We start from the raw sequence: 20,772 nt of genomic DNA, 5'->3' as shown, positions 1-20,772 counted from the left end.
TGCAACCATGCACAGAGTAAAAACCAGTTTAATGCTTTCTCTCAGCACGTTGAGCCAGAGAACATAAACAGGTGCTCACGTTCCCGAGAACAACCAAGTTAACAAGCTGGTCTGTAGGAAGAAGTAAATGAGATAGAAAGATGCATACGTTGGGATGAAGCAGGACTGTAAGAGAGCAGATTCTGGCCATTCAGTACCAGGAAAAAACTGCAGGACAAGCATCCCCATCACTTGTACCTCTGCACCTCTATAAGTGGCAGAAACAAGCACAAGCAGTACCTGTGGCCAGGGATGCTTTGCAGTGAGCACACCCTCACCTCTCTGGACACAGTTCCCTCTGACTGGCTCCCTTCTTCACAGCACCATGGCTCTTTGGAACTCCTCTCCACAGAATGTTCTTCAGCGTGGTTGAGATTGGCATCAGCTTCCAAAGTCCTCCAGCTGCTTTGGTGGGAGTATTTATTTCTGCTTCCTTCTCTGCTCCCATTTGTACAATCTACACCAGAACATTCACCAAAGGCTTCCTCACCCTGCACACCCAAAGGGCTGGACTGGCTGCTGCCCACCACAGCCACCCTGGCTGCCTCTGATCTGGAGTCACACACATCTCCTGACTCTTTGCTGCACTTAACACGAGGTTCAGAGTCACTGACTTCTACAGATTTCACACTAAGCTGTTGGCCTGGTCTAAACTCTTTATCTCCAGGAGGAGAAGTGACCCTCACACACACCTCCCTTGGAGTTCCATACATGGCTACACCAACGTTCATCTGAGCCCCCCTGAAATCTGTCTCCAGTGACACCTGCAGACCCTCTGGATACAGACTGGCTGGAAGGTCTTTCTTCCAAGATTCAGCACACAGAGATGTCCCATTAGATGCCTTCTCTCCTTTAAGAACCTTTTTGGGGGAATGACTTTTTGTGTGAACATAAAGACTACTGGTTTCCAGAGCTGGCTTTGCCTGGTGGCATCTGAAATAAGGAGACTGACTGTAGGAGGATTCTGCTTCTGTATCCACCAGCCTGCCAGATCCTGCTCCAGAAGCAAAGGCTTGTGCTTGAATGCCCCCTGAAATTCTGGTTCTCCATGTGTCTGAATCACCATATCCATATCTGTGAGAGACAGAGCAAGGTTCTGGATGACTGAAGTCCTTTGCTACTGCACTAAGGCTCCAGTCTCTGGCAAATGGGACACCCCATTTCAGCCTTGCCTGAGCAGCACTGGTCTTTGCTGCAGCTGGCTGTTCTCCCACAGGCAGGATACTGGGGGCTGGATCATCAGGAGCAACCCACAAACGGCCACTGACTGGAGCAGACTTGGGCTCCAGAGGGAGGGAGCCCCGTAGCCCCATCAAAGCCTCTTCTTGCTTAAGCCTCTGGATTGAACAGTACAACCTAGCAGAGATCTGTGAGGACTCCAAAAGAGACTGAAAGGAGTCCAAACCAGATGGATCGAGCTCCCCCAAGGTCAGGGCTGAACTCGGACAAGTGTTCACACTTTCACTTGGGCTCCTTGAAGAGGGACACCCCCCTAACTCATGTCCAAGAGGGGGATCCGCAGTACGAGATGACAAACATGCACTGAGCAGTGAAGGGTTCACAGGATCCATACAAGAGGCAGCAGGAGGCTGAGGCTGTTGGTTTTCCCACTGGATTGTCACTATTCTTGTTCCTACTTTGTGAATAGCAATGACAAGCAGTGTGTGTGGAGCAGGGACCAGCTGCCTTTGCCTCCTGATGGTGGTGGGGAGGAAAGTCAATACTCTCCCTCCTCCCTTCGAAAGGCCAGGCCTCAAGGTGTGAGGGAGACTGACAGCAGGGAGCACTGACAAATCAGGATGGGGACTCCTGTGGGGCACACATTTGTGCTACAGCTAGAGCAGAGATTACTGTGCTGCAGCAAGCAGAAACTGCAAACTGAGTGGCAGTGTCCTGAACGGCTGAGAAGGGCAGGAGAGATTAGTCTGCCTCAGACTCTTCCCAGCTGAGAGGTGTGGGACACAACCAGCCTCCTCCTGCTGTCTGCCTGGGCTTACACGGAGCTGCAGCCTCAAGCCAGGCATGAGGAATGTCTACTTGGCTTCTAGTGCCCAATACAGATCAAAATTCTCGTTCTTCTGAATGTTTCTTTGCTCTGAAGAAAAAGAAGAAGAAATATAAACAAAGGAGCATGTGTATTTCCCATCACATCTTGCCTGGTTTGCCAGAGGCTTTGGGTACTTTCCTTGTGAATTCCTTGTCTCTGATCCACCAGCCTCAGTTCCCCAATTGTTACAGTCACTACTCCCTTCCTGTTTCTCAGCAGACAATCATGTCTGGCAGAGCAGGAATGATCAAAAGGGACAGATTCGTTCCCAAGAAAAAACCTGGAAAACAAAAGACTTCCAGCATTATGCACCTGCAGCCTCAAAAAGAACTTGTTGCTAGCAAGGCAGAATCATCCTGCTGCCATGACAAAGGAGAGTGCAGCAGCTTTTCCTGAAGGCTTTAGTCTCACCAGATCTACATGACACCAAGCAAGAACAGGTCTGAAAGAAAACGTTTTCACAGAAGTCAGAGCAACATGGTTCCAGCTGGAGAACAATGCTTACCCCTCTTCACTGATGGGAAAATCAGCTCTGATCTCCTCTATACTGCATTTTCTCCAGGGAGAGGTAAGGCCTCAACTTAAGGTACTCCTTCACTGCTTAACAAGTGAAAATTTGTCATGTATCATGTTACAGCCCTGCAAAGGTTCAAGGCTCTACAGACCAATTTCTTCTTGTCCATACCAAAGGATGAAAGCATGGTTACACACCCAGAGAACCCTCAACTGGAACAGTCATAGCATAGCTGGGAAGCCTAATTTGCAGTCTAGCCACTAAGTCTGATGGTTATACATCTAACACTCATTCTGAGAACAAACTCCCAAGTTGCTTCTAACAGGTAAGTGCAATTTGAGGGGACTGTGCTTTCATTCCCTCAAATTTTAAAAGCAAGTTGTCAATCACTGTCATTCTAACCACCATTCTTTTCCACCTCTCTTTCAAGAAGTGAAAATGGTATTGTATAAAGACACATGCACCTCTATCATGTTAAAATCCCTAGTCACTTTGAAAAGAGACAGCACGGCCTATGAAATCAATGCCCATTGTCTTTCTCAAACACACTCTAATCCCAGAAAGCCTCCTGTCAAATTGCACTCTGTTTCCAAACTGTGTTTATCGCATTCTCTTCCAAGGAAGTGTTTGAGCCTCAGTTATCCTTGTTTTTAACAGCCCACTTGTCCCTCTCCCATGCAAACTCCTCCAGTAATCACCACAAACCGGGAGCAAACTCAACTCCTGAAGCAGCAGGGGACAGGCAGTGTTGCAATTATCCCTGGGAACTGCTGCTCCTGCCTTTCATTCATCACCGAGGGTGCCAGGAACAGAGAGATGCCATTATTTTTTCAGAGAAGTAGGAGTTGGCAGCTACAGAGTGAACACAGCACAGCTGCCTTCCTCGGGGTGCCCATCACTGCCTGAGCAGAACCACCAAGTGCAGCGGACTGGTGTTCATGGAAGCACTCCCTGCATCCCAGGAATAAACAGTCAACAAGCAAAGTATCACAAAAGGGTGTTACAAAGGATTTAAACTGTGAAAGGACATGAAACCACCATCTTTAGCAGTGCTGTTTTGCTCTGTGAACACCCAGCTCTGGACTACTTTATGCTCAAGAACTTGGACCTAACCCATTTGCTTTGGTAACTCGTGTCACTTTTTAGCTCTCCATTTCAGTTCTTTCTGGCAGGTACCAGGTTCTTACCACATTGCTGTGGTTATTTCAGGTGGTGTCCTTCACCTCACCCATTTCTAATTTCAGTCTCACTGAGATCCAGAAGAAACAGCATCCTTTAAAGATCATGTTTGTCTGCTTTCCCAAAATCGCCATTCAGGACTTTACCCATAACTACTTCTAAGCAGTACTTCATCTTCCTTAAAGAACAACACGAGGTCATGAAGTGCTTTTTAAAAACTCCCATGGCCAAAAGAGACATTCAAGGCAAACATCACATTCTGTGGCAAAATCCATGACCAATGGATTTCAGATTAGTTTTTATGTCCAACTAAAACATTTAACACATGCTTACTATATAAACTCTTCACAGCATCACACCAATGCACTAAACCCTGAAACAAATCCAATTAAGCAAAGATGATCAAGTTCTTTCTGTTGTTATGAGCAAAAGGAAGTAAATCGCACAGTTAATGATGAAGCCCTTTCAAGTGGATGCCGTTTCAGCAGAATGGTAACAATGCCAGACCCACAGTAAACACTGAGGCGCTGCACAGACCATGCTCGTCCTGTCCCTGCAGACCGAGGCGATCCCTCCACACTCGGCGCTGGGAGCGGCGCCGGGTCCCAGCTCAGCTGCACAGAACGGGCTGTGCCCACGGCTGAGCGTCCCCAGCCCACCGGGGCTGGCACTGCCACTGCCACCGGCGGATCCCTGCACTGCCACCGGCGGATCCCCTGCCCGCGGACACCGGCGGATCCCCTGCCCGCGGACACCGGCACAGGCGCTGTGCCCTCACCTGCCTCTGTCCCCTCCCCCGGCGGTGGCAGCCCCTGCCCAGGCCCATCCGCACCCCGATGGCCCCACGCTCCTCCTGGGCACTCACTCACTCTCTGGCGGTCACCACCGGCCTCTCCGGGCCGGGCCCTGCGCCTGTGGCAGCCCCTCCTTGGCGGGCACGACCCGCCGTGTCGCGCCGGGCGCCCGGTCCCCGCTCCGGCCGAGGCTCCGTAAGCGGCTTATCCCGAGATAAGCGCTGTGCTCAGCGCAGATGGCCCCGCCAAAGCCGCTCCGGCCGCGGCTGAGCATGGCCGGGCCGGGCCGGGCCGGGCCGTCCCGCGGCGCCTCAGCACAGGCGATATGTCCTCCTGCTGCTGCCACCCCGGCCCCGGCGAGGGCTGAGGGAGCCCCGGGACTGCCCTCGCCGCCCACAGCCCGGGCACGGCATTTGGAACAGACACAGCGAAGCCCAACCGAGCGGAGCACGGAGCTGTCTGTCCCGTCCGGGTGAGGAGCAGCCCCGCGATCGGCCCGGGCCAGGCCCCATCACGGCAGCCACACGGACCCCTCACACCCCGAGCCAGGTACACACACTCTGCTCCTCCAGAGCCTGCACAGGCACGTGTTTTGTTACCACTGTCTGATTTACTGCCCCAAACAGGTCTCCTCAGAGCACTCATGTCACTCCTGTCCCCTGAGCTCCCCGATGTGCCAACTCCAGAGGGGCAGCTCTGTGGGTAATGTCCAGTGGAGAATGGCTGGGAAGGCCTCACTACACACAACTGACTGTGCAAATGCCCCAAAACCACTGCATTTAAAGCAGTGATTTTCAGTCTGTGGTTCACTGGCCTAGGGAAGAAAAAACCTGAGTGTTTAAATGCATTATTCAGGGATCTCTGCAGTTCCAAAGAGCTGAAAAAACCATTAACATAAATGCTGTGCAACTCCACAAGCCCCAGAAATTTCTGCCTACCTATTCCTTCTTTCCCATCTGATCACAAGAACAGACAGATTCCCATTCCTGGGCTCTGTTGCATGGCAGCTTGAAAAATGAATGTACAACACCCATCCCAGGAGAGTAAACCCAAATATGACACTTTTATGGCATTTACCACGTGCTTGGTCCAAGTATCAGAGATGGAGGTCCAGGAACCCAGACAGGTCACTGTGGTGCTTGTGCAGCAGAGCAGGGGAAGCATCTCTTGTGTTTAAAGTGAGCAAAGCTGGGAGAAAACTGCCTGGTTTTAAGAACACAAATGGCATGGTTCTGCAGGTTACAACAAAGTTAACAGGGCTCGTGGTCACTGAAGAATCAACACAGCAGCAGGTCTTGTCAAGAGCAATGCAACTGCAGAACAACAGATGTAAACTTTGAAAATGAACCAGCTTCAGAAAAACACAGATCTTCCTAGCACTAAAATTCTGCCAAAGCTGACAGAATCTTCCTTCTGTAAAAGAATCCTGTAGAAATTAGTTTGTTCATTTGTTTCTGGGGTTTTGCTTGGTTTAGAATTTTACCTGAAAGCTACAGCAGGGCAGAGTTATTGTGCAGAGCAGAGATCACCTCTGCAGTGTAAATAAACCCATTTTTTCCTTTCCCCAGTCCCCATTTTACTTAGCCCACCTTCCCACCCACATATTTACAAGCAGCACCCACTAAATGGCAGAGCAAAGCTTAGACTAAAAGCCATCAGAGCCCTGTAGACCTTTTCCCCATAATGACCCCCCCAGACTGCCTGGCTACAGTCCCAAACACTCAGGAACAGCTACTTTTTCAAATAAGACATAAGTGACAAGTTTAACTTTTTCTAACACAGAAAAACTGTGTTCATTTTATAGTTTTCTTAGAAAAATGTAACATTTCAAGTTCTGTTAAGACAGGCAGCTGAAGGCAAAAGGACATTTCAAGGCACAAAGTATCTATAACCTACATTGAACAGTCATTTTAAGTATCCTGAAGGACATTCAACTTGCATAAAAGCAGCTGTCAATAAAACCCAAGCCCAGATGCTGGGAGCACAAGCACTGGCCCAGTAAGAGCATTTTACACGAAGCCCAGCTTTGTGCAAACCACAGCTAGCACAGGGAGTTACACATCTTAGGAGGCCATAAATCTTTGTTAAATAACACCATCAAAAACAGCTCTGGAGAACTCCAGATGTTTTCTGGAAATACATCTGCATAACAGCAGGCTACACTGTATTGTTCAAGGACAGTCCATAAGGCTTTCAAAGGCAGTTTGTCCAGGGGTACTTTAGTGGTTCCCTTACAACAAAGAGGATGCACAATGCAAGACTTGGAAGACTGAAGAAGGTGCATCCAGTGACACATCCTGAGGAGGGATTTAGGAGGAAAGGAGATAGTGGGATTACAGTGAGTCACAGCACTTCATGTGACACCTCCAAGATCTTCGGGACTTACTGTGGGAGTCCATCTGCCCAACCCTCAGGGAGGCAAAAACGGATCAGGTCCTGCCCTGTGTGCTCAGCAGCAGGTGCTGCTCCATGAGAAAGGCAGAGGAAGAGCAGGAGCCTTGGCTGGGTGAGGGCAGTGTCCATTCTGGGTCCCAGGTGCCTCAGTAGGGTGGCTGGGCTGTCTTGCCCGGGGGAGGCCACTGTGGAGGGGCCTCTGGCTGATCAATGGGCTCGTAGGTGCTGCGATCCTGGCCGGCACTGCTGACACCTGGGTGGACATGGAAGAGAATAAACTTGGGGACAAGGCAAAAGTACAAGAACTGAACGCTCTACACAAAATCAGCAGCTCAGGAGCACTCCACATTAGCTGCTCTACCAGCTCCTGCCCTCTGGGATCCTCACTGCACAGGTAATAAACTCATCCTTCCAGCCAAGGGACACTAATGCACTTGAACATGCCTCTTCATTCCTTGCCAACTTGGTAGCCACATGGCTGTGTGCAAAGCAAGCCCCACAACACCCCACTGCAGCATAGCAGGTCCCTGTAACAGCCAGACAGGTGTGTGAGAGCTCACAGAAAAATGAACAAAGCCAGAAGCAGCAGGAACCACGGCCAGCTGACAGCACAGACTGAAGGGCATGGGTCATCCCGGAGCAGCCACTCTGCCCAGCGGTGCAGTGTGCTCACCACAGCACTAAATCTGAATCCAGCAGTGCCCCCAACTGCACTGTGAACAATTTGTCTGTACAAAATCATGCTACTGTCCCAGGGATGAGCAGGGAAAGAGAGAGAGAATGTGCATGGACAGATCTTTATTGATGGGCTTGGCATCTGCCATGGCTAGAAATCAATGTGCATCACAGGTAGGCACCAAACCATATGAGGGGTTTATTCCAAGCAGCAGAGAGGCTGCCAAGCAACAGAAAGGGATTTTGTGTGGAGAGAAAATGAGACACAGCAGACTAGATAAAAAGCAACACTGCTAGGTTCAGAAGGAAAATTCCAGCCAGTAGGGAAATGAGAAGAAATTTGTCAAGCAAATTCAACACAAAAGCACAGAACACTGTACTGAAAATTTTGTGAGAAAGAGAGTTCAGGAGAGGATACGAAATACAACATGTCTGAATTTCCACCTGTGCCTGAGAGGAGACTCATGCCTAGTCTGGGATAGTGTGGTTGAAAAGGAATCCTCCCACACTCCAAGCAAAAGGACAAACTCCTCAATGATACCTACACTTTCCATGGAACACACATGTCAAATCCCAATGACGACGAGCACAGCGAGCAGCCAAAAAAAACTGGCACAAACATGGCCCAGAAGGAGACACTTCAGGTGACTCACTGGCCTCCTGAGCCAGGTAAGACACACCTGTCTGGATTTTCACAAGTAGCTGGCACAGAAGCCATTCACACTGCACTAGCAAATGGCACACAGTGCCCCAAGCCACAGTTTGGTTCCTTCCATGGCTTTTCCTCCTGGGCAGGTATCCACCCTTTCACAGAAGAGAGATCCTTGCTAACACCCAAGCAGCACAAGTGACAGCTTCCAAACACTGTAATGCAGTTACACCACCCTCTGTCCTGCACAGCCTTCTCAGGATGCCAAACAGAGCTGTGCCAGGCTGCTGGTTTTGCCAGCATGAACTCCCAGACAACAAACAACCCCTGGCAGCTGTCCAGGCATGAACTACCACCAGGCACACTTGGCAAAGCTCAGACCCAGAACATCCAGCCACAGCCATTCTCTCTGGCAAGGCTGCCACATCATCATTAACAAGTACAACCAGGAGAAAAAAGTGTCTCCAGGCAAAGCCCCATGAGGTAAATAAACACTAGTCCCTTTCTCTGGGTGAGGAGGTCCAAACCAAATCAAATGTGAGGCCCCAGAAAGCTTGGAGATAGAAATCCAGCTTATTTTTCTCTCATGCATAACCCAGCTAGAGGAGATACTGCCTCTACTTTTCCCCAGAAGCAAAAAAAAGGATTGGCAAAGAGATGACACCCAAAGACTTCCAACATGCACAGAGAAATGCAAGAGGAGGGAGAGGACAGGCCTCTCACAGTACCATTGTGGGCAAAGTGGCTGTCAGACAAGGACTCCAGGTCTGCATGGGAAGAGAGAGAAAGAAAAATTTAAGGCCAAAGACACACCAGAATCACAAAATTGGAGAACAGATGGGAGCAAGAGAGAGCAAAAGCACCCCACTGAAATGGGGGCAGAATCCTGCTGCCCAGGGCTCAGGCTGAAGGGTCCAAATGCCAGGCAGAGCCCTCGGCAGCCGAGGGGAAGGCCCACAGGGACACGGAGGCAGAGGAGACACCGTACCGATGTTGAAGGTGTACTCTCCCCCACGCTCCCGGTACATCCGGTACACCAGAGAGCAGGACAGGGGCTTGAGCAGGAGGCTGAGGATGGCCATGCCCATGCTGAAACGGCTCGTGTTCCCCAGGTGGTCGTGGCCAGGGTAGAAGACAGAGATGTGAATGATGTCTGTGAGGACTGTGAGCACCAGGCCAGTCAGGAACTGCAAACAGGGAGAGAGAACGGGACATGAACAGGACAGGGGTTTAACCACCAGAAGGGACAGTCAGTGACAGAACCTGCCTCCTGTGGGATCTGTGTTCACACAACCATCCCTCACCCCAGGATCACACATGGTGAACTCCTGACACTGCCCCAGGTAGACAGATACTCCTACATGAATGATCTTGTATTTTGTGCATTATTTAACATTGTTTGCCAATCTTTTTAATGTTCAGAGAAGGGTTTTATGAAGCCCCTCCACACAAGCATATTAAACACTTCCAATCCTCCTCTGGCATTGCAAGTCACAACTGCAGGTAAAAAAAAGCAAAAATCACGTATGTTCATCTCTGAGAAGAAAAACAATTGATAGTGAATGTCTCACCATGGTTCACAGAGCTTACAGATTTATACACTTTTAAAAAACCAAACCCACCCAAACAGAGAATTGAGTTGTTCACTGCTGTACTGGGAACAGCTGAAAATCATCACTGGCTCAAAGGCTCTGCCCTCCACCCTCTCCCTGAGGGGCCTGGGAGGGCAATACCCCCCACTCACCATCACAATGGCATCAAGGGAGTCTCGCTGCACGATGGCCCAGATCCCCAGTGCAAGGACACTGAAATTTCCCCAGGCATAGGAGGCTGGCAACATGTAATTCATGCATCCCCTGCCAAACAAGACAGAAAATCCCAGACCAAATTCACAATTAGTCTGCAACAGTCAGTGCTCATCCCTGTTCCCACACCAACACCTCACTCTTAGATTTAGATCTTCTTGCCCAGAGGCAGACACAGAGTGCTGGTTCCCCAAGAATGTCCCATTCCCAGTTTGAAGGATACCCTCTTCTCACCCAGGCCAGGCACCCATCACTCACCACACTGTGAGCAGCCAGTGCACCAGAATGATGGCCTGTGAACAAAACCAGAGGAAGACAGGTCAGCAAGTTGGGAGAACCCTGGGAGGATCAACATGAAATGACACAGTCTCGTCTGGAAGAGAGCCCTGGAGCCATGAACCAGGGCAGAGAGCTGGTGAGGCAACTGGGACAGTGAAGACAAACCCATTTGTCTCTGCTTCTGTTGCTGAGTATCTCCTGTGGTGCTGCACTGCAGTCGTTCATTCTTGTTGTCATCTCTGTCAGCAGCTGATTTGGGGCCCACTTAGTCTTTTCTAAATGGGTATTGATTTTGGAACTCCAGAAGAGTTTGCACAGGCCAGGCAATCTGACTCACACTATGCTAGCACAGTTTATACATGACCCATCTGGCATCCCATCACCAGGAGATCCATGGATAGTCACACCTGCAGCTCCCATCCTCGTTTGAGCTCCTTCCAGTTTGTTCAGAACAGGGGTCCAACCCCACTGCAGCACTAACAGACCCAAAGGCACCTTCCAGGGCTCCAGGAACCTGATCCTGTCCCAGCACACAGCTCTTCTCACTCCTGGTGAAGCCACCAGGCCCAAATGCCAACAGTGCCCTGAACAGCAATGAGATAATGCAGTCACAAATTCTGTCCTGTGCACATGTCTTAATTATCTGATCCTTGTGCTCAAGAGGACAAACCCAAGAAGAAAGGATTGCACTTTAACAACTGACACAAGGATTCTCTTCACTGGCACATTTCTGTAACCAAGGAGACACACTCTACATGTGTATTCAGACAGCAAATGGGAACAACAGAGTATCACTTGATGCTTTTTCTACATCCACATCCATGTGCTCACTCACTTCAGAGCCTGCTGGCCAGTCCAGCAAAGGGAGGTGTCTCACATTCCCTCTCTAAACATTTGTGAAAACAAGAATATGGCAAAGGGCTCTACCACAGCCCCACCACAGAAAGGCTGCAGCCTGGACATGGCAGAGGATCCATGGGACACAGGCATTCTTTCATTCTTTTCTAGCTGTGAGAAAGGCTCCAATTAGCATTTCTACTGACCTTAGTCTAAAAAGAATCCCCCCACTACCAAACCCCCTCTGAATCACACTCCTGTCCAAAAAAACTCAAAAAGAAAGCTGTGAAATGAGGAAGCAGCAAAAGCATAAGTTACTCAGTGGGCACAGCAAAGCTGAGTGCAGATAGGAGCACTGAGACACTAAAAAAAAAATAATTAAAATCTACTGACATCCTGCTACATTCCTTGACTTAGAACATCTATCCATGCTCTACCTTAACACAAAACTACTTGCTGGAGGAGAGTCTGACCTGTGAGGCTGTGCCAGGAGCGAGGCCCAGCCGGGAGACCCCGGGGTGCCCCAGCCCTGTGGCTCACACTGCTCTGCCCCACAGTGCCCCTGTGCCACTGTCTCCTGCTCCTCCCTCACTGCAGGGCCCCAGCACAGCTGCTCAGCTCTCTCCACACTGTGCTGTAACTTCAAACGCTGCTTAGACAGATATTTATTAATTAATTTTTTTAATTGTTCATGAAAGCTTACAAAATGCTTCACCACCACCCCCAACTTCCCCTTCTCCCAAATTGCACCACAGAGACCAGGGAGAAACTGCTAATCAGTAAAATACAAGATGTTCCTGGATAAGAATGGAGACATGCAAATAGCATTTACTCAAGAGACGATCACAATATCAGGGAAATTCTTAATTAGGTAGGATTTAATTGCATGTCACATACCCACAAGACCCCTCAAGGCTCACCAGTTAACATAATTAGGCAGTGGCTTTTTTTTTAAGCTGTCTAGATCAATATTGCAATTATTAAACTATGAAGTATGTTTAGTCATCAGCACAAAGTCAGGTAATGTAGGGCTGATAGTATGGGGGACTGTTGAAATAAAACCAAGATATTCCCTTCGTGGTTATTAGTCCAATTTACATGACAGTTGGAATTAGCTGGTGGTCTCGGTACGCTGTAACACAGAAAAGAGTGTTAATGAAAAGATACAGTCACTACATGAGATTGGATAATTTGTAGGCAGTTTCTTGATAAAACAGCAAGAGAATTTAATTCTTTTCCATCTGCTCAAGGACTGAAGTCTGTACCTAAGACAGGCACACATTTTTTCTTTTGAGAAAATAACTCCTAAGACCTGAACTACAGCTGAGAGCAGAAAACAAGAAAGGTGGGTCCCATGTCCCCATCTCTTCTGTGCATGAGGACAATGTGATTAGGAGCATCCCAGTGGAAATTGGGGAGAGCTATGGGGAATTCCTGGCTCCTCTGCAAATCCCAGCATGTGATGCAACTAATTGCCAAGCATAAAAAGAGACTGGGTCTGCCTGGGTCTCATTAGATGGAAAACTCTTTGGAACAGGAATTCTTTTAAATGTGCTTCAGCACAGAACGTAGCATGAGGTTGAATTTTGACATAGTTAAAAACTACATGGTTCCAAATTACAATTATTTGCTTGTTCTATCTAAATTTTTATTTTTTTTAGAGTAAGCCCATCTAGTCTGTGAGTGACGTACTCACCTGAGAACACAGTACCCAAAATACAGGTGTGAGTGGCCACCTGTGAGGATGCTGCTCATTATTGTAACAGAGCCATAATGAGAGTGGTCAGGCAGTGGGCCAGGCCAGCCAACAGGGTTGTTGTGCCTCTGTTCTTAGAGAGTTTTAACACTCTGCTGAATTCTGAGTTGAGCTGTTTGATCCAACTGCAGTTTGCTTTGCTTTGAGCAGGAGGAGGAACAGATGACAGACAGAGGTCTCTTACTACTCTGTGATTCTGTGATCTAGCATTTAAAAATGCCTAAGCACAAAGGTGTGTTTCCAGGCACAGAGACTGTAGGGCATTGTCCAAGCTTGATCAAACGTTGTATTTTGAGGCTCTCCATAATTATTGCAATGATCCCTGGTGTCAGGCTTCCATGGCACAAGTAGGGCTGTGCTGCTTCCCACGTGTGTTGCTGAGCATTAGGTAGAACCGAGCCAGCAGATCCTGTTTCCCGAGCGTGTTCCTCAGCCACTCCAGGGCACCGCCTGCTACTCTGATTTTATAGCTCTGCAAGCAGCTTAAAGTGAGGCCTCCAGGCTGAGATGTTGCCACATTCTGGCACAAACACAGCCCAGTCATGCAGTTTGCTTGGAGCTGCTTCTATCACGAGGCTCATCTTTCTAATCTCACAGAACCCGTAAGCAGCTCATGCCAATGAACAGCAGCACTGGGTGTTACTGCCAGGCCCTTTCTCAGCAAGAAACTTTCCCACTTTCATGGCATTTTTCAAGGAATCAGGCCCTAACTTGGGAACAGTACAAAGATACAGGTACAACTATTACTGTCCAGCTCTTCAGTTCCAGAGCAGGACTGCCAGACTCAACAACAAGGAATTTTAGTGCTGAAAACAGTTTGCCCAGGACAAGCTCACTCTTATCTAGTAAGAGGAGATTGGGGAATGCTTGTCTGAAATCAGAGAAGAAAAGCAACATTTTAGTTGTGTTCTCTCGGTGACTCACTCACAGAAGAGTCTGTTTTTCAGCTCCCCTATCTCCATCTCCCATGGTAGAACTGGTAGAACACGTATTTTGTGTTGGCAAACTTTTAAATTCAATGCCCTTAGTTTTCACTGTGGTTTTAGCATGGGAAAAAAATAATCAAACCAAGTTAAAAGACAAAGCAGAAGGCAAGATCTTTTCATCTTCCTAGTGCCCTGGGAATAACACAATAGCCCCAACTTGTTAGAACAAAGTATCAGCAAGTCTCCAGAATGGAATATAACCCACAAGCCAGGCCCTGAAAAATCCATTTGCTTCCTTGTCTCTAACAAGGGAATTTACTCTTCTTGGTGAACTCGTAAGAAGGAGGCAACATCATTATATGAAGACCAAGCTTTTATTCAGCACAGCCCCACGAAGGCCCTCCTGTCCAAAGCTGAATTCCTAATGGTAGCTGAGATAATCCTCTCCTCCCACCCACGCCCCAGGCCTGCTCCAAGGCCACTGCTCACACCCAGAGAAACCTGACTGTGATCAGTGACGCTTTCACTCTCTGGGCAAAGCTTCAACCACAGGAAGCACCTCAAACTTGCTGTGTTAAACAAGTTACACCAAGCACTGAAGCTGGAAAGGGGCACACACACCTAGAAATCTCAGAGCTCTGCAAATGTGAAAGAAAAAAAACACCAGAGGAAAATGTCAGCTGTCTGGCAGCATGGAAGGCTTCAACATCAAACACCCACATCAAAAGCAAAAAAAAAAAATGTGATTTTAGCATCCTGCAGCTTGTCCACAAGGATGTGCTTCTCCCAGCAGGGAAAAATGTAACTGCAGTTAAGTCTTATTTCGTCTTTCTCTGGTTATCAGATATTCACTGAAAATTCCAAATTGCCCTCAACTGGAGCCCCCCTTCCCCAACAGAGAGGCAATTTTAGTTATCTACCAGATGATAACCCCAAAGTAAGCAGGCTCATCTTTTGAAGGTACTTTGCCTGACAAGCACAAACTTTGCCTGCTCAGGATCTCATGCAGTGTTTTATCTTGGGCTTAACTGGTCAGCTGAGCTGGAAACCTTCAGGAGCTCTGGTTAATAGCCAGCTCATCTCTGCCCAGACCTTGGCCACTCCGGCAATGTCCCTGAAGTCCCAGCGAACCTTGGAGTCACTGCCTGGCGGGTTTAATGGCCAAGAGTCACAGAGTATGCTGAGCTGGCAGGGAGCCATCAGGATCACCGGATCCAGCTCCTGGCCCTGCACACACTCCCCAACAATCCCACCCTGACCCTGAGAGTGCTGTTCAAACTCTGCCAGCCTTGGGGAGCCTGTTCAGTGCCCACCACCCTCTGGGGCAGCGCCTTTCCCGAGATCCCACCTGACCCCACCTGGCACAGCCTCGTGCCGTTCACAACTCCCGCAGCGTTCACCCACGTGACGAAAAAAGCTCACAAACAGCACTTCTTCCTACTGCGAGGCCTTCCCAGCCCCGAGCGGGGCCTGGGCCGGGCTCTGGATCGGGCACAAGGCTGGAGAGAGAACTCGGAGGGGAGCGAAGGGGAGGGGAAGGCGCAGCGATGGAAGCGGCGCTGCCCGCGGTGTCCCCGCGCCCGGCCCGGCTCGGCTCGGCCCAGCTATGCCCCTGCAGCCCCCCGGCAGCGCCCCAGCCCGGCAGCCCTCCCAGCAGCCCCCCAGCCCCCCGGCCCGTACCCGCCGGGCAGCCCTACCTTGAGGCTGACGGCCGGCAGCTCCATGGCAGCGCCCGGCTCGGCTACCGCGGGGCTGGGCTGGGCTGGGCCGGGCCGCGAGGGGAGAGGGGCGGGCGGAGCCGCGACACCGCCCCGGACACGGCCGAGTCCCGCACACGGCCGAGTCCCGCACAGGACACCGCCCCCGACACGGCCGAGTCCCGCACACGGCCGAGTCCCGCACACGGCACTGCCCCGCCCAGGACACCGCCCCAGCCCGGCCGAGTCCCGCACACGGCACTGCCCCGCCCAGGACACCGCCCCAGCCCGGCCGAGCCCCGCACACGGCACTGCCCCGGCCGAGCCCCAGACACACACCTGGGCTGTAGTCAGTGTCCAGGAGGGCTAATGTGTGTATAGGACTCTGCCGCTTTCTGCAGGAAGAGAAAACTTCCGTGCACATCAGTGCTGTGACCAAAAGTTGAGGAATGACCAAAGATCTCTTGATAAACACCAATAAAAAGGCAATTTCAAGGTGCTGACTGTGCCCAGCTGTGTCACCCAACAGCTGAGCCAAGTTAAGGTCTTTGGTCAGCCAAGTGCCTGGAATGGCTAACAGATACTCAGTGGCTTCCTTTGGCCCTAGATTTTTCTCTAGAACTAGATGACTGAATTCTTTGCATGCAAGTCTAGTTCAAATCACAAGTTCTAAATTTCTCATTCTGAAAGAGAGCTTGCTACATGTTAGAGCTGGGAGAGTTGGTATGTGACCAATCCAACCCCACACAGTTCAGCTGTACCTTGCCATTTCCTGCCCAGTTCACACCAGTTGCATGGCAATACACTAACAGATTCCAGCAGTCAGCATGACACCTCTCCAGCCCTCCCTTGCTTGCCCAATGTGTGCTTTACTTGTCTGCAGTACAAGACTGCAATGTCTGACTAGGTCGGTTCCTTTCTTGTCATTATTTATTCTTAAGGAAAAGATGGGGCCTCTAAGGGATGAGCAGGGTCAGAGCTTCATTGCAGAGCTGAATGTGGAAATTCATGAGTCATCCTTCAGTCTCATTTCCAGTTGAAGCAACACTACACATGAGAGTCATGCAGTGCTGAACTTGCCCCTCAGACATTCTGAACAAGGCACAAGTGCAGCTCTCTCCAGCTTGTCCTTCACCATGCCCCCAGAGCTGCTGGCTGCTCGTATGCAGCACACTTCCAGATCTCCCAAGGCAAAGCACTGAGTGCCAAAATGAAACAGCCTAGAAAATGCTAACCAGAGCAAGCATCAGAACAAAACTGACTGACTGCATAGCTCAGAAAAGCAGTAAAAACCCAAAAGGGCTGTGCAAGTCCCCTCAGGAATCTCTGAATGTGTCACTTTCAAATGAAAGATTGAAATATAATTCATCTATTGCCACATGACACATCAGCTGTGACTTCATTTCCATTACTATGTCTTTCAGGGACACATTACTCTGTCTTGCAGAGAAGTCCTGCCTGTATTCACAGGAGTGGCATCAAATGAAATCAATTCTAGTGGTTCCAGCAATGTCAAGGGCTGGGTTTTACCCTAAAAAAAGATGGAGTTTACCCTTAAAACATGGGACACTGGGGGTGGAGGGGAAAGATAAAGAGAGACTGAATAGCCTTTTTGCTGGCTCAGTGTCGGGTGTGAAGTGCCCTGGGATGCCCTTCTGCAGGACAGGTGTCTGTCAGAGGAGAACTCTTTGCTATACAGACAAATCCCACTGTCCCAGCTGAACAATAAGCACTGTTTGGATGCAGCAGTGTGTGGGTGTCTTTGCTCCCTTCAGCATTCTCACTCAGTCTGAGACAGTCTCATTATCATTTGTGCAGCACAAGCCGTAACTGGGACTGATGTGACCGCTGTTTAACGCAAAGCATTCCCTTCCCCTTGTACAATAAAAGTGCTTTACTTCATTTTACTCATCAATGTATCGTGCAATTAATTCAGCCCTGCTTATTATATCCTGGGCTTGCATGTCATACACTCAAGGGACTTAGAAATGTCTTAATGATCTCGTGGATATGAAAACAATGACAGACATTCTGCATTTTCACGTCTCACACCTCTACAGTCTGGGGGTTGGCTGGTTTTTATCTCTGCCTTGTGCTGCTTGTACCTTGTAAATTGTCTCTGTGTGTAACCTGCTGTCTCTGCTCCCTTCTCCAGGCTTGATAAAGCAACACAAGCATAGAGAGGAAGAGAAGCAGCAAGTTAAAGAAGACCTGCAGGGAGAAGCCAGGCAACCCAGGAGACTGGAAATGGGATATGGAGAATTCGTGACTTAGAAGGCTGGTCCAGGTGAGTTCAGCTCACTGCAACTAATGTCCAGCAATTTGCTGCTTTATGCCAAATATATTGGTGATATGCCTTGTGCAGACTGAGTGAAAGCCTAATATGCAGCTGGCTGCCTTCCTGACAACATAAAAGTGAGGCTAATAAGGCAGGAATGCTTTCCTTTGCACTTCCAGGACACTGTACCCTTGGTGGGTAAGGTGAAGCAATTCCATGGGGAAGTAAAGGAGTTGATACAATTGCTCCTGCTGTGCTTACCCAGCCCGTGGGAATGAAAACAAGCTCCCCCCACTTGCAACTCTCACCCCTCTCTTGGGGTCTGGTCTGCAGGGAACTAAAGCAGCTGACACCAGTGTCTGAGTTGTGCCCCTGGCTATGGAGCTGAGAGCACCAGCTCAGCACAAATACATATATTGGCCATGCAGCCTTTCTGAATAGCAGTGAGGAAGGGCAGGTAGAAGTTGCCTGGCTCTACAAACTCCTTTTAAACTCCAGTGGGAAATGGGCAAGCAGGAGCACTATCTGGATTGGAGGAGAGACTGAAGGCATTTTTAATGCTGCTGGGGAGCCTCCTCCTGCAGCTTCACTGCAAATGGCTATGGCAAGGTGACTTGGGGAGTGGAGACAGTCACAGTGTTGTGGTATCTTGACAAGTGCTCTTGAAAGTCCTTTCCAATCTCAGCAGTGACAAGCTGCTCCTCTGATTTTCTAAAATCTAACAAGAGCTTTGAGGTATCACTGAGGGACTACACTTAAGGATTCACTGACACTTTAGAAAATGAACTGACACACCAGAAGTGGGTTTATGGAGTACATATGCTCACTCAGTACATTCCAAGAAAACAACAGCCCTCGTTTTCTTCTGATAAAAAATACAAAAGCAATGGTTTTTTCCAGGCTTTCTGTAGCACAGAGTGACTGCATGGACGTGAGCAATGTGGGATCACATGGGTTGGAAACTGAGGCACTTTCACACACTGTGGATTGACAACAGGGTGATTACTGGGGGAGGAAAGGAGGAGAGAGGGTTTCAATAAAACACCCCCAAGCTAAAGTGAGTGCAGACTATTGCAGACCCGAGACAGAACGATTCCCAAGTGTTTTAATTTGTGCTTCCACTCCTTGTCTCTCTTACAGTCATAATTTTGGCAATTGCCAGCAACATCCCCAAGATTCAGCAGCATTTGCAGAGCAGGCAGCTGCTGAGATGATTATGTCAAATCTGCACGCTGTCCTCTCTTTTCCATGTCTAATGAGTCTCACCCTTGGAGAAGTGGTTTGGAATGCTGTGTAACCCTTGGGCTGGCTGTGAGGCTGGTAATAGCAGTAGCTGCAGAGCAGGAGTTTGGGTGGGACTCTGTCTCTTTCCTTTCTTGAATGCATGCTCTGCAATTAGCTTTAAAAATTATTGCATAGAGCCCTCCTATGGCTGGTTTGGGCCCAATCCAAAGTCCTTTCAAGGCAATAGAAAATCTTGCAAGAACTCTGGTTTAAACCCTCTGGGGGCAGTGAGGAAGCTGAGCTTGTGTGAATTCTTAATTTGAGTTTCTCAAACAATCAGTTGAGACGAACATACAAATCAAGACTTGCTTGATATTTGTGTCCCTCTCTCATGGAGACCTAATGCCACCAAAGGCAGAACTGGTCACTGCCTGCACTGAGACTGGGAGGTACTGGGAAAGAAGGTGAAAGTTGCTGAGTGTAACCCAGTGATAGTGTCACTCTGCAGCTGCTGGTGTGCCCTGAGGCAGCACACGAGTGGCACTGAAAGCTTTGCTGGGCTCACAAGTGGGCTGGACTTGTACAAATACTGCCCCGGAGTTTTATATCACAGGCTGCTCTTGCATTCCACACCTTGGCATGTTATTTGCTCAACAGCTTTCCTTTGTCGGTGGTTGATGTGGCTGACACACAATTCGGGCAGATTCCTGTCCAGGTGCTGTGGCTGTGCCTTGGCCACTGCTCTCCCTCCTGCCTCACCTCTGCAGCACCAGCCTTGGCCACTGCTCGCCCTCCTGCCTCACCTCTGCAGCACCAGCCTTGGCCACTGCTTGCCCTCCTGCCTCACCTCTGCAGCACCAGCCTTGGCCACTGCTCGCCCTCCTGCCTCACCTCTGCAGCACCAGCCTTGGCCACTGCTCGCCCTCCTGCCTCACCTCTGCAGCACCAGCCTTGGCCACTGCTCGCCCTCCTGCCCACCTCTGCAGCATCAGCCTTGGCCACTGCTCGCCCTCCTGCCTCACCTCTGCAGCACCAGCCTTGGCCACTGCTCGCCCTCCTGCCTCACCTCTGCAGCACCAGCCTTGGCCACTGCTTGCCCTCCTGCCTCACCTCTGCAGCACCAGCCTTGGCCACTGCTCGCCCTCCTGCCTCACCTCTGCAGCACCAGCCTTGGCCACTGCTCGCCCTCCTGCCTCACCTCTGCAGCACCAGCCTTGGCCACTGCTCGCCCTCCTGCCTCACCTCTGCAGCTCCACAGCTCCACTGAGGAGGAACAACACTTGGGCTGGGCTGTCTTTCTGGAACTCCAACGTGAGCAATCAATCCAGTGATCCTGTGACTTGATGGACAATAACTAACTCAATTTTCACTGACCTTACACATTTAACTAATCCCACCAATTAAGAATAATCTGTTCTTTGTATTGAGTTAATAGCAGACTGAGAGCTGAAAAACTGAGACTCGAAGGAGCAAGTCACCTTTTGGCTTAAACAAACCTTGTTTAAGCCTGCTTTTATTTGGAATTGCACCAAAGTCTTGCTCAAAGCACTGTCCATGATCCTACAAGGTTTTGGTATGGAGTGTGAGGGGCAAGGGATACCTGACTCACCAAGGATAAGGACCCTGCAAGCTGTCCTGCTTTCCTGCAGTTGCCCCGTCCCGCCCAGGTGTCGCTCCTG

At 49.7% G+C, this 20,772-nt stretch overlaps 1 protein-coding gene across 1 annotated transcript; it reads right to left on the bottom strand.

The window, feature by feature from the left end:
* Positions 1–6,335: 6,335 nt before the first annotated feature.
* On the bottom strand, positions 6,336–15,782 carry AGTRAP (angiotensin II receptor associated protein). The gene is made up of 5 exons (XM_071575655.1): positions 15,592–15,782; positions 10,355–10,389; positions 10,036–10,147; positions 9,280–9,478; positions 6,336–7,220 (listed from the first exon to the last, which is right to left on the bottom strand). The coding sequence occupies exons 1-5, from the start codon at positions 15,616–15,618 to the stop codon at positions 7,114–7,116; spliced, it is 480 nt and encodes a 159-aa protein (XP_071431756.1). The 5' UTR covers positions 15,619–15,782; the 3' UTR covers positions 6,336–7,113.
* Between the last annotated feature and the right edge of the window lie 4,990 nt (positions 15,783–20,772).

Source organism: Pithys albifrons, chromosome 22, assembly GCF_047495875.1.
Source record: "Pithys albifrons albifrons isolate INPA30051 chromosome 22, PitAlb_v1, whole genome shotgun sequence".
NCBI classification, from domain to species: domain Eukaryota; kingdom Metazoa; phylum Chordata; class Aves; order Passeriformes; family Thamnophilidae; genus Pithys; species Pithys albifrons.
Note: the sequence above shows the minus strand (reverse complement) of the source record. Positions and strands in the feature narration are given on the sequence as shown.